Genomic DNA, 12,658 nt, shown 5'->3' on the forward strand with positions numbered 1-12,658 from the left:
GAAAAGTTAAAGTTAACTTTTAGAAAAGTTAAACTGACTTTGAAGTAATGTTGAACTAAAATGTAATAATGTCTTGTATTTATATGGAAGTTACTTTTAAATAAAATATGTATAAAAAATGTAAACTTTTTAGTGAATTTCTTTATTTCCTAACTGTTAAACTATATTAAGGTTCTATTAAATAAAAGTAGACAAAGTTTCAGAGTATATAGAAAAAATTTTTCATTTATTTAAAAACCAATGTGTATAACAACATCAATAAAATATTTATCAATATAATAAATAACATCAATAAATATTCATAAATATACATAAAATTAGATTTCTCTTTTCTATTTACAATATAATACTTATATTCTATTACAATAAATACTTAAATTCTATTTTATAATTCTATCATTTCTACATCGTTTTCTATGGCTTTATCTCTTTCTATAATATAATGACCCCATGCAAGAGTGTCAGTGTTGTGTTTCAATAAAAATCTTTTGTCATCATAGGGACTTAGGGCTATTTTTTTCTGTTTTAAAGTAAGGACCTTGTGGAGTTTGGAGCGAATGGAATATTGAGTTCGAGATTGGATTTTAATATTTTTTAAACAATAAATGTAATCATTAAAAGTTATATGTTTCTTAACTACATTAGACTTTACACCTTTTGCCTTTTTTAAGAAATCTTGATTATCCACACGTAAACTATACATTTTACTACGCAAACCAACAAATTCAGTGACAATCCTCCCATTGCATTCGTCCTTCATAAGACCTAACACTTTTTTGTTGGCTTGCGGAATGCCATATATATTATTCATGGGATAATCAGAAGTATCAAATTTGAAAATGTCTGCTTTCATATCAGAATAGACATCCTCACATTTGATATTATAAATAAGGCTGTCAGTGTCAGTATAAAGCAGTTTACAGTTGTTTCCATACTTTTTCCTCATATAATCATAATGAAAATCGTACATAAGGGTTTTTGAGATGTCTAACACGCTAAGACCTATATAAATCGGCTTATTCATGTACACCTCAGTCTTCCTAAGTTCCACAGCTATCAAATTTTCGCTAAAGATAGCTCGCGTGTGGAAGTTAGGTTTAGCAATTAATGCTTCTGCCCCATACCTACCCTCCCACTTTGTCACGAGTTTCACGTTTACGTGATTACGTACATTCTCCATTGTCTTACCATACACCGCATTGTTCATTAATTTAAACAAGTTTTTCTCGAATTCATTACTAGCCTTTGTTCGTTGACTAGTATTGAAATCGACATAATCTTTAAGCCAAGTTGACTGTTTAAATTGTAAAATGCGGTGGATGTGAATCAACTTAAGCCCATTGGCTAATGCTTGTTTAAGTGCACGATAATGGAGAATGTATTTTCGTTTCGGTTGGAGAGTAGTTAGAAGCTTTTCTTGCTTTGACCCTGGTGGTTTCAAGTGTTCAGGACAAAATGGGAAATCATTATGCATATTATGTAGTTCTGTAGGATAATCTAAATCAACTTCCAAAATATAACCTATAGTTGCATCATCTGCAACGTTAAAATTAAAGCTATTGTCAAATTTTGAAACCCACTTGAAATCACCATAGGGAAGAGACTGTACCATGGCCCAACCATATAGATTATTAGCGTCTAAATATACAATGTAAGAAGTCTCCTCATTGACATTGTGCTCTTTCATATATTGATTATTTGCTTTGGCATAACGATTTGTACATTGACTTATGCCCCCTCTTATACCACGTTCAATAAACATTATCATATCAATGTCAGTGAGCAGTTCTAGTTTTACATTTGTATATTTTAACATAGCATCCCAAGTAAAACCCGGTGTCGTGTAATAGTGTGCAGGATCTAACCCGTATGCTTTTAAGCATTGTTCACGGCAATTTTCAAATACATCAGCAAGCAGCAAGATGTCAGTTTTCATATATAAATAAACATAATCACTAAGACTTTTACAATTAAATTCTGACCATACTTGCTGAGCATGTGAATATTCTTGATCTGATATATTTGAATCATTCAATGTACTATAAAAGCGTTCTTTTTGGGGTAACTGAGTTTCTTCGAGTTTTTCCTTAGAGTCGAGATACTCGTAAGGAAAAACTCCTTTTCGGGTTAACAAATTAACTTTATTATCACTATAAGCTGAAAAGTTTGATTTAACAATTTTATATTCATTTAAATATGATGCTAATTTGTCTAAAGATGATGCCATAAATCTAAATGAATCAATGAATCTAAATTTAATGAGACTTGCTTCAACATGTTTTGTAAAACTAATATATTTTTCCTTATTAATGGGAAGAACGTCAACTTTACCTTCAAACTCATTCGCGATTGCTTTAATAATAAAATGTGCATCATAACCACTTAAATTATGAAAGACTACAGGAACTATTCGAGAATCTTGATAATTGACATTACAATCTTGATGGGCTGCACCTCGATACACCCCAGTCAGATGGCAATGATCTCTAACTTTTACTTCTCCATGCTTGATAGTTTTCATACAAATATGGCAAATATTAGCTACTTTAAATGAGGCTTTTTGATCTGCATTTAGAGTATCCATTGGAATATTTACCATAAATGTAGGTTCAATTTCTTCCGCCAACTTTTTCAACTCTTTTGCAAACCATCTCGCCGGATCTTCTTCATTCCTGGGTGATGCCCGGTATTCATTTAAAGAGTCATCATAACTCTTTAAATAGAATCCAATGCTGAGAAGTTGATGTTGTTGAACTACTTCTGTGTGACATCCCATAGATGAAGAATTCTCCCCTGGAACTAGTAGACTCTCGCAATCTGCATATATGATGAATGGTACTTTTTCTTTATTACTAAAGTTCTTGAATTGAATACTACTAGATCCTGGTTTAGGTAAGATGATTTTGGTGTTATTCATTTTTTGGCAATCCTCAACGTGCTCGGTAAGTTTATCGTTGCTTCTGAAGTAGTGAAGACAACGATCGCAAATAAATAACGCATGTCCATCTGTCGACACTTGGTTATTTATAAGACGTGATAGAGATTTTATCCAAACATAGTGGAATTTGTTGGAAATTGCGGAATCTTCTTTATCATCGTCCTCATCAATATAGCGATCATCAACACGTAGAAGATTAACATGTTTGGATTGTTTCTGCGAGGTTAGGTGTATTGGCGAGACGGTAAATTTCCCCTTTCGTTTAACAAGACAGTAAACATTTACTGAAATATTGTTAAGCACTTCAAATCTTGCAACGTCATTGAGTGCTACGGGGAATTTAATATTTGTAAAATTTAACTGATGTTGAATATTTTCATAGTTTTGCAAACGAGATGGATTTGACGAAGCTTGATACAATGCCGATAATATTGCCCACTTGAAGCATTCATTATCCTCTTCATTTCTGACATTGACACAAGCACGTTTAGCTTTAATAGATGGCGGTAGATCAATGAAAGAACCAACACGCAAAGGATTGTATTTGTTAATATTGACATCTAATCTATGGATTGAATAGAGTTGCCAATTTGATTCTTTATCTTGAAAATCTTCAATTTCTTTAAGTGTTTTCTGTTTTACATAATCATTATACCAATCGCGTAACTCAGTTGAAGGGAAAATTGTCTCTGACTTATTAATGAAATATTTTATATCGAATTCTGTAGTACCGTCAGGTAAAAGCTTTTTATATTTTGCATTGAATACTGTATATACTTTCAACGGACCGAACGTGTCTAAGCAAGTTCTAATATGATTTTCAAAAGGAACAAAGGCATCATCTAAAAATTCATTAACATCTAAGTGACTTAAATTAATGACTGTACCGGTTTGTAGTCGATTATTAAAAGCCGAATCAGTTAGAGCCCATTTAATTTTTTCATTTGTTTGATTAAGTCCTGCACCGTGCTTCATTAGCGAATCAAAGTGGCATTTCAAGTAATTTATATGATGTAATAACGTTAAGATTCTATGTTTTTGAGGAACTGAGAAGCTATATTTTCTAAAAAATTTAATTAAAATTGCATAATTTTGTCTAGACTTGTGATGCCACTGAAATGCACTAATGAGTCGATCGTCACCGGATTTTCTAGAGCATAACTCTATATTGGCAGCATCAATGAAATTGTCTGAGGCTTCACAAATCTCATTGAAACTATCAATAGAGGTGTATGGTTTAGATGTTTCGATATTTCTACGATTAGCCATTTTTTAAAAATTCTGAAAAGGATTGTATGAGGAAAAAGCTGAAAAATCTGAAAAGAACGCTGAAAAAATGCTAAAAAGAACTCTGAAAATAACGCTAAAAGAATGCTAAAAAGAACGCTGAAAATAACCTAAAAAAAAAAAAATCTGAAAAACCTATCAAAAGAATTTGGAATAAGTTGGAAAGGAAGTAGTGGAGGTGAAGGGGTGGGGTGGGGGTAGTGCTCGATTTTAAAGATGTCTGCCGAAGATGATGTTGCGAAGCTTCACTCTACTGCTTTTAGTATATCTGAAACAGAAATAGAATTACAATCAATTTTATGAATATTAAGAGAAATGTATACAAAGATATGGAATTTGAGTAAACTTACAATGCTGCTATAAAATTTGGCAATGCAAATGAATGTTTGTCTCTTGTAGGAAGATTGACTTGCTATTCTTGAATCTAAAACAGAAAAAAGGATTATAATTAATTTCATATAATTTATACATATGAATATACAAATAAGAATAACTTACACTGATGCTCTTGGTACTGTTGCTTTAACAAAGTTTTATACTGGAATGAGACCTCTGAAGAGAATTGCTGTAGATATATGGCTAGTGTTGGAGGTCTGATGCTGCTGATTCTGGAAGCTGGAACAGAATGACTTTCCTTGCCACGGGAATCGCCTGAGGTACGTGTAGTCCCCACCATTCACAACATCCCACCACTGCACTCCATCCCCACTTGACGCATGGACTACCAACGGGCCCGGTGACCGTACGCGCAAATCTGCCGCGCACCTTTCACTTTTGAGTCTTCCACTGTGCACCACCCACAGCCACCCACTCCCAACCACCCACAGTCCCGCGCGGTATCTCGCGAACCCTTTGTTCCTCGAGGTTCTAATTATAATTTCTAAATTTTTGGGGCCGTATATGTTTATACATAGAGAAGACATATATGCAAAATAAGGGAGTGGGTAGGCGATAGAAAGAGTTAAATTTTAAAAAAAATCATATGCAAATAAGGGGGTGGTGGGTGACCAAGAGGGTTGAAAGTGGGTGGTAAGGGAGGTGACCAAAAGGGTTAAACATTTCAAAAATTCCCGCGAACAACAGCGCCATCTCGCGGCAACGGTCGGTAACATCAACCTAACCAAAAGGGTTAAATTTCAAATATTCCCGCGAGCAACAGCGCCATCTCGCGCCAACGGCCGGTAACATCCGCCAAGGGTAAAGTAGAGTTACCATATGTCGGTAATGTAGACACCTGCATTACCTGTGTTTTAGAACTGGTACAGCCCTACTACTTTTGTCAATCCGGTGGCCGGTTCTAACCACTAAACCAAAATTTTCAATTACAAAATGTATATATATATATATATATATATATATATATATATATATATATATATATGAGGCATTCTTTTTCAACGCGGACACCCCCCTCTCGCCCAAATTCTTTTCATTTTAAATTCATGTTTAATGGCTTAAATTTTAGTTAAGGGAATATACTTTTGAAATCTGAGTGGCATATTTCCAAATACAAAGGGCTAAAAAGGCCTGAAACATTACTTTTTGGATTGTTCAAAATGAATTAGAGTAACTTTTTATTGATAAATTTAAAGAATAACCTTTATATTGGATCCTATATTTTGTTTTTGGATATATGCCACTCAGATTTCAAAAGTATATTCCTTTAACTAAAATTTAAGCCATTAAACATGAATTTAAAATGAAAAGAATTTGGGCGAGAGGGGTGTCCGCGTTGACAAAGAATGCCTCATATATATATATATATTATTTTCTAAAAAAATTCCTAAAAAAAATTCTAAAGAATTCTAAAATTCCTGTAGGGAACTAAGTGAAAAAAAGTTGATCGGATCGGGCTGTAACTTGCACATAGTTTACCCTTAGGGGTAAGTAATTTAACCACGAAGTATTGTTAGATTTTTTCAAAAACTGTCGGAGAGGGAGAGGGTTGAATTTTTTTGAAAAATTTAAACAGTGAATTTTTGAAGACTTGTAACTTTTAAACAGATACACGGAAAAAAATTAATCTCTAAATTAGAGATTTAATATGAGATTTAGGCATAAACTATCGCTGGAATCGGACGTCGGATGTGAGCAGATCTCTAGAACTGAAATTTGGGGTTATATCTGATCCGAATATTAGTAATATGAAGAACACGTATTTCTTATGCCTAAAAATCATATTAGAAATCTCAAATTTTATGATATGAAACATACAGTTCTAAACTATCAACTTATTTGAATAAATTAAAATAATATATTATTAGAATAAACATTTAATTTTTTTTAAATTTAAGCAAATTGTCTCAAAATCACACAATATATTTTCTGAAAAAACACACACTGAAAAAACACGTTTCAGTACAACTTTTTATAGGTTAGGTTATCCGGTGTCAAAAGAAATTATATAAATTTTACCTGCAAATACAGTGATGTACTCTGTTAAATTCCATCTAATTAAACAGTTTTTGGCAAAATCGTCAGCCATTGTGATAAATAAATTTAATAAACATAAAAATATTATCTCTCACGTGATAACAAATACGTAAAGTGAAAACTGATTCAAACTGGGAAATACAATGTAATCTATATCAGAAGAATTGTGAAATGAACAAATCTCTAAATTAGAGATGTGAATTTATGGCGTTTTTAGGTATAAAGTTTGACAAAATTAAACACAACTTATCACCGTAATTATGACTATAATGTCTAATTTAGACTTACTTATATTTCACTGGATGTAAGATTAATGTTATTTCAAGTTTAGAGATTAATTTTTTTCCGTGTAGAAAAAAAAATTTGTCCTATATGTTTTCGAAAGGTTTTTTTGTGCTCTTTCAATTGGTGAAAAAAAAAATTTCAAAAAATTCAAAATTTGACCCTTAAAAAATATTGAGATGCTTTTTTGTTATTTTCGAGATATTAGTTGATTAATTAAATAATGTTAATAAAAATTTATATATTTCATAAACGAATAAATGTATCGTAATTCTGACGTTACTAAATGATAGTTGACAAAATTCCGCATCCAACGAGCCCTATATAATGTACTTTGGATTAGTATATTGTTAATAAACAATTGCCTAACATGGCAATTGTTTTTAAAAAAAATCCTCTAAACCAAAATAGTCTATATATGGCTCGTTGAATGCGGAATTACGTCAGCTTTTAATTGGTACCTTCAGGATTGCAATAACTTTATTTATTTGTGAAATATTTCATTTTTTATTAACATTAATTAATTAATTAATTAATTAATATCTCGAAAATAACAAAAAAGGACATCTCAATATTTTTTGTGAAAAAAATACACATTTTAGCTTTCAAAAAAAAATAAATAAAAAAATAAAAATGACCGAAATGAAATAAAAAATTCTAAAAAAAGTTTAATTTTCAAAAAAAAGGGTCAAAATTTGAATTTTTTGAAACATTTTTTACACCATTCGAATGAGTAGAAAAAAACCTTTCGAAAACATATAGTACAAATTTTTTTTATTCTTTCTGTTTAAAAGTTACATGTCTTGAAAAATTCACTGCTTAAATTTTTCAAAAAAATCCAACCCCCTCCCTCTCCGACAGTTTTTGAAAAAACCTAACAATACTTTGTGGTTAAATTACTTACCCCTAGGGGTAAACTATGTGCAAGTTGTAACTTGCCTGGTTCAATCAACTTTTTTTTCACTTAGTTCGCTACAGGAATTTTACCCCACACATATATATATGTGACAGTCCCCGAGAGAAGGGACCTTAGCTCACCAGAGGTCAATATTGAGTTTTATATGGTAAATGATAGATTTTGAATTGCTTTTTCACATGCAAAAGTCAAAAACTGATTAGGATAATTGCTTTTGACACAATAACATTTTGAAGATGGGTATGTCAAGCGCATTTCGAGGCGGATTGTGGCACTCAAGAAATCAGCCCCACTATTTTACTTACACAACTATACTCTCGCGTACGTGAGCTTCGCGTACGTGAGACCCGAAGATACACGAAGTAGACGAAGCTCACGTATACAGAAACACAACGTTGTGTTAGTGTGGTGGGGGAACTTTTCAGAAGTTCCGCCCCACTCTTCGAGTTCCACGTTTCTGCTTCTTCTTCAAACGCTTGCCCTGTGAAATTCGTTTTGGTGAGCTAAGGTCCCTTCTCTCGGGGACTGTCACATATATATATATATATATATATATATATATATATATATATGATAGAACAAAAATCTAAGCGCAAAAAACGATTCTTCTAGTATTTTTTAAATAAAATCTAGTATTTTTCTAAATCAGGGAAAATTCAGGAAATTTTATTACAAGTACTGGAAAAAAATTACTACGATAATTCTGTTTTCTAATAACGTTAATTCAAATTTTGACTTAAGAATTTTTTTTCTAATTTTTTACTAATTTTAACTAATTTAATAATTGCAATAAATATAGAATTTTTTTTAATTTTCATCAATAAAAAACATTTATTAAATTTTTTATATTTAAAAATAATTTAGTTTTGAAAAATAATTAATTTAATTTATTTAGGGTCAGTTGGGGTAAATGGGGACAAGAGGTTTTAGAGCTTAATTTACAATTTTAAAATTAAGTTCAACGTCAATATTTTAACCTCAGATCACCTGCAAGAGGTTTTGAGTATTGACAAGCTTTAATGTTGACAATTGGCAGCAAGATAATTCAAGTTATCGCTCAATGCATAAAAACTTGAAAATCAAAGTCAAACTGTTTCAGTATTTTGTCGAGCATTTCAAAGAAAATAGACTTAAAAATCACACAAACATTTTTTCTTATTCCTTATGACTCCCATAAAAGAAATTCACTTGAATTTTTGTCAATTTTGTTAATAATAACAAGCTATCCCAATTTACCCAGAGTTTTCAAATTTTTGGGGTAAATGGGGACAGCTTGTTATTATTAACCAAATTAACAAAAATCAAAAATTCAAGTGAATTTGTGTTATGGGAGTTATAAGGAATAAGAAAAAAATTTTGTATGATCTTTAAGTCTGTTTTTTTCAAATGCGAGACAAAATACTAAAATAAAAAAAAATTTAATTGGTTCAACTATTACATATCTACTACAAATTTTTTTCAAGTTTTTTCATCCCTTAATACAGTAATATACTTAAGAAAACTTTTTTCTTAAACTTTTGTTAGAAACTATGCTGTCCCCATTTACCCCAAATTTTAGGAAATTTTATAAATCTTGGGGTAAATGGGGACAGCCAGTTTCATGCGTTTAAAGCTTATCTAAATTTTTTTCTGCTGCATAAAATTAATCCTGGGAATGTAAATAACAACTTAAAAAAATAAACCCGCAAATATTACCATTTAATGGAAGAAACTTACGTAATTTGTGAAAAATAGCAATTTTGTCCCCATTTACCACAACTGACCCTAATGAAATACAAGCTTCATTAAAATTATTTTAAAAATTGCAAATAATTGAATTTTAGTTTCATTAAGAAAAATGAAAGTAATTTATTTGGCGATGAATTTCACTCAATTTTTTTAACTAATTAAATTTTGGATTTTATTTTTTTTAATAAAATATTAATATTAAAATATTTTTTTAATAAAAAATAAATAAAGTTCAATTAAAAACAGAAATTGTATATATTACTTTCCTGGCAAAAATAGGATATGTTGTATAAATTTTTTTCTATTATTTTTATTTTATTTTTTCTTTAATAATAATCAAATTATTAAAAATTCTTAATGATTTTAAAAATAATGGTATATAAATAATCACTCGCGCTTTACCGCGCGTATATTTTGCTAGTTCAATTATTATAGTAAAATTAAATTATAATTAAATAAAAAAAAAAATAAGACAATTTCTGTTAATTAAAATTTGAATTTAAATAAGAAGTAATTTTTTTATAAGATTTTTTATTTTCAAATTTTTTCATTACTTTTAAAAAAAGTACTGAAAAAATAAGATTAATAGTATTTGCTTTCATATTGAATTAATTTTATATAATTGGGAAAAAGTTTTGTTCAATAATTGAGAAAATATTTTTTTCCTGCATAAAATTAAGAAAATAATTAATTAAAGACATTAATTAATCAACTGACCTTAATCTTGCCGCTTTGGTTTGTGACAATCTTTTTCCGCTAGTCCGATATTTTCCACTTTTCCTTTTGTGCCATGCGTTCAAAACTTCCTTCTTAATTTCCTGTTGTATAGGTCCAATTTGTGACTCCTCAAATTCATCTTCTTCTTTATCGGGTGATTTTTCCATTTTTTATATTATCACTTTAAACTATAAACTAACACTTAAACACTACATCACTACACTAAATCTCCTGTCCTCACGATTTAAAAAAATAGGGAGTGAAATATTTTATTTACAAATTTCGGTTCGTATAATTGATGTGGACCTTAGAATTCAAATGTTTATTTTGACTTCTAACACAATACACGAAATTCACGACCGTTAATCTTGTATGCGATTTGAGTATTTGCAAGTTCGAACGGGTAGATAAGAAACTTCCCGGTCGGCTTCACAAAAGTGAGTTATTTCCTTCACTTGATTAGTTGCTCTCTCTCCCTCTCTCTCTTGGCACGCGTCTCGTCAAACGCCGATTGTTGTGCACCAGCTATAAGCGCACACACACAAACGCTCGTGCTCACGTACACTAATGTAAACGCTGCTCTGTCAATTCATTATATTTAAAACAAAATTTTTATATGATTGTTATATTAACGCTTTCCGTTGACAATATCGCATTTCAAAAAATAATAAAATCATGTTTGGATCTCAGTTTCATACAATTATATAAAAATTTCCGGGTAATATAATCGTATTTCAAATTAAATTTAAATTCACGAAAAAAATGAAATATAAATTCGTTTTTAATTGTTTATTTTTTAATGTTTATTATTATTGTTTCTTATTTTTTAATGATCAATAACTGATTTATAATTATTAAAAAAATAAATGAATTTTTAGAAAATAATAAAACTAGAAACATTAATTTTATATATATTATTTTATTCTGTATCATGTATTTATAATCTTTTTATTTTCTTTACTTTTTATTTTGTGAATAATTATTAATCACTATTAATCTTAAAAACATATAAGGGAAATGTGCGCGCTCAAACGCATTATTATTATTATTATTATTTAGTAAGCAAAACTGACTTTTTTTAGTAGAAAGTGATGAAACAACTAATTCAATAGTAACAGATGATGCTACTAATTGAATTTGTAAAATTTTTACTATAATTTTCTTAATTATTTCTTTTTTGGGCAATTTTAAAATTCAGAACGAAATCTTTTTGAGGGATCTACTTTCGGTCATTTGCAAATTATGGTAAAAAATATTTTAACAAACTGAAATTTTACTACACTGAAAAAAAATTTATTTGATTCAAATACTTCAAATTATTTGAAAAATATTTAATTGGTTTAAAACAATATATGTATTTGACTTAAATAACTAGAATTATTTGAATCACATTTATTTGAAGCAAATATATTGTATTTGGTTCAATTAAATAATTAATTGAATTGAATAAATGAATTTATTTAATACAAATAATGAGTTACTTGCAACTATTAATTTATTTATTTCACTCAAATATTTCGTTTTTTTGATACAATAAATTTATTTTATTGATTCTAATCAACTAAATTATTTAATGTTAATACACTATTTTATTAAACAAAAATAAAATATTTTGCTCAATGAAATATTCAAGTGTAATGAGAATAATGAGTTATTTGATACTATTCATTTATTTATATATATTATTTAATATTCTAAGTCCAAAAGACAAATATTTTTTTATCGACAAAAAATTAATGTTCACAATAATTGAGAACAACAAAAAACATGTTTTTAATCAAAATATATTTCACTTTTTTGAAAATTCACCTGGGATGATTCATGATAATAATCATAAAGCATATAATTAATTATATTTTATAAATTGCATTTAATTGAATAATATAATTTAATATCTTAACTTTAACTAAATGATGTTAAGCACTTTTCTGAGTTAGGTATTTTGCTAGTTTAAATAGAATCAAGAAGTTAACATTCGTTTTCATGTAGCGTGCGTAGCGTAGTTGGTAAAGTGTTAGGCTCATAGTCCATAGGTTGTAGGTTCGATTCCCTTCATGCGATAGATTTTTTATTTCTCAGGTTTGCGTTTAATTATTAATTCTATGAATGAATTAGTTGAAAAATGAAAATATCCGATCATAGTATGCAGAAATTACAATTTTTTAAATTTTTTATTTAATACTTTTAATCTATATCCGCCAGTTAATTAATTAGAACGTTAATTAATAAATTTAATTTGAGTAAGAATTTAATTTAGAAATGAAAGAATAAAATAAAATAATAATTGCCGCAATTAAAGAGGTTTTAGTTTCAATTAAAACAATTACTTATGATAAATAATCAAACATTTGATTCAA

At 29.2% G+C, this 12,658-nt stretch overlaps 1 protein-coding gene across 1 annotated transcript; it reads right to left on the reverse strand.

Annotated features, from left to right (window-relative positions):
• Positions 1–385: 385 nt before the first annotated feature.
• LOC127278632 (uncharacterized) lies at positions 386–4,207 on the reverse strand. Its single transcript, XM_051300431.1, has one exon. It carries the CDS (start codon positions 4,205–4,207, stop codon positions 386–388), a length of 3,822 nt encoding a protein of 1,273 aa, XP_051156388.1.
• Between the last annotated feature and the right edge of the window lie 8,451 nt (positions 4,208–12,658).

This window comes from Leptopilina boulardi, unplaced genomic scaffold, assembly GCF_019393585.1.
Source record: "Leptopilina boulardi isolate dan_hultmark-lab unplaced genomic scaffold, ZJU_Lbou_2.1 LbouV2_21, whole genome shotgun sequence".
Classification (NCBI taxonomy): domain Eukaryota; kingdom Metazoa; phylum Arthropoda; class Insecta; order Hymenoptera; family Figitidae; genus Leptopilina; species Leptopilina boulardi.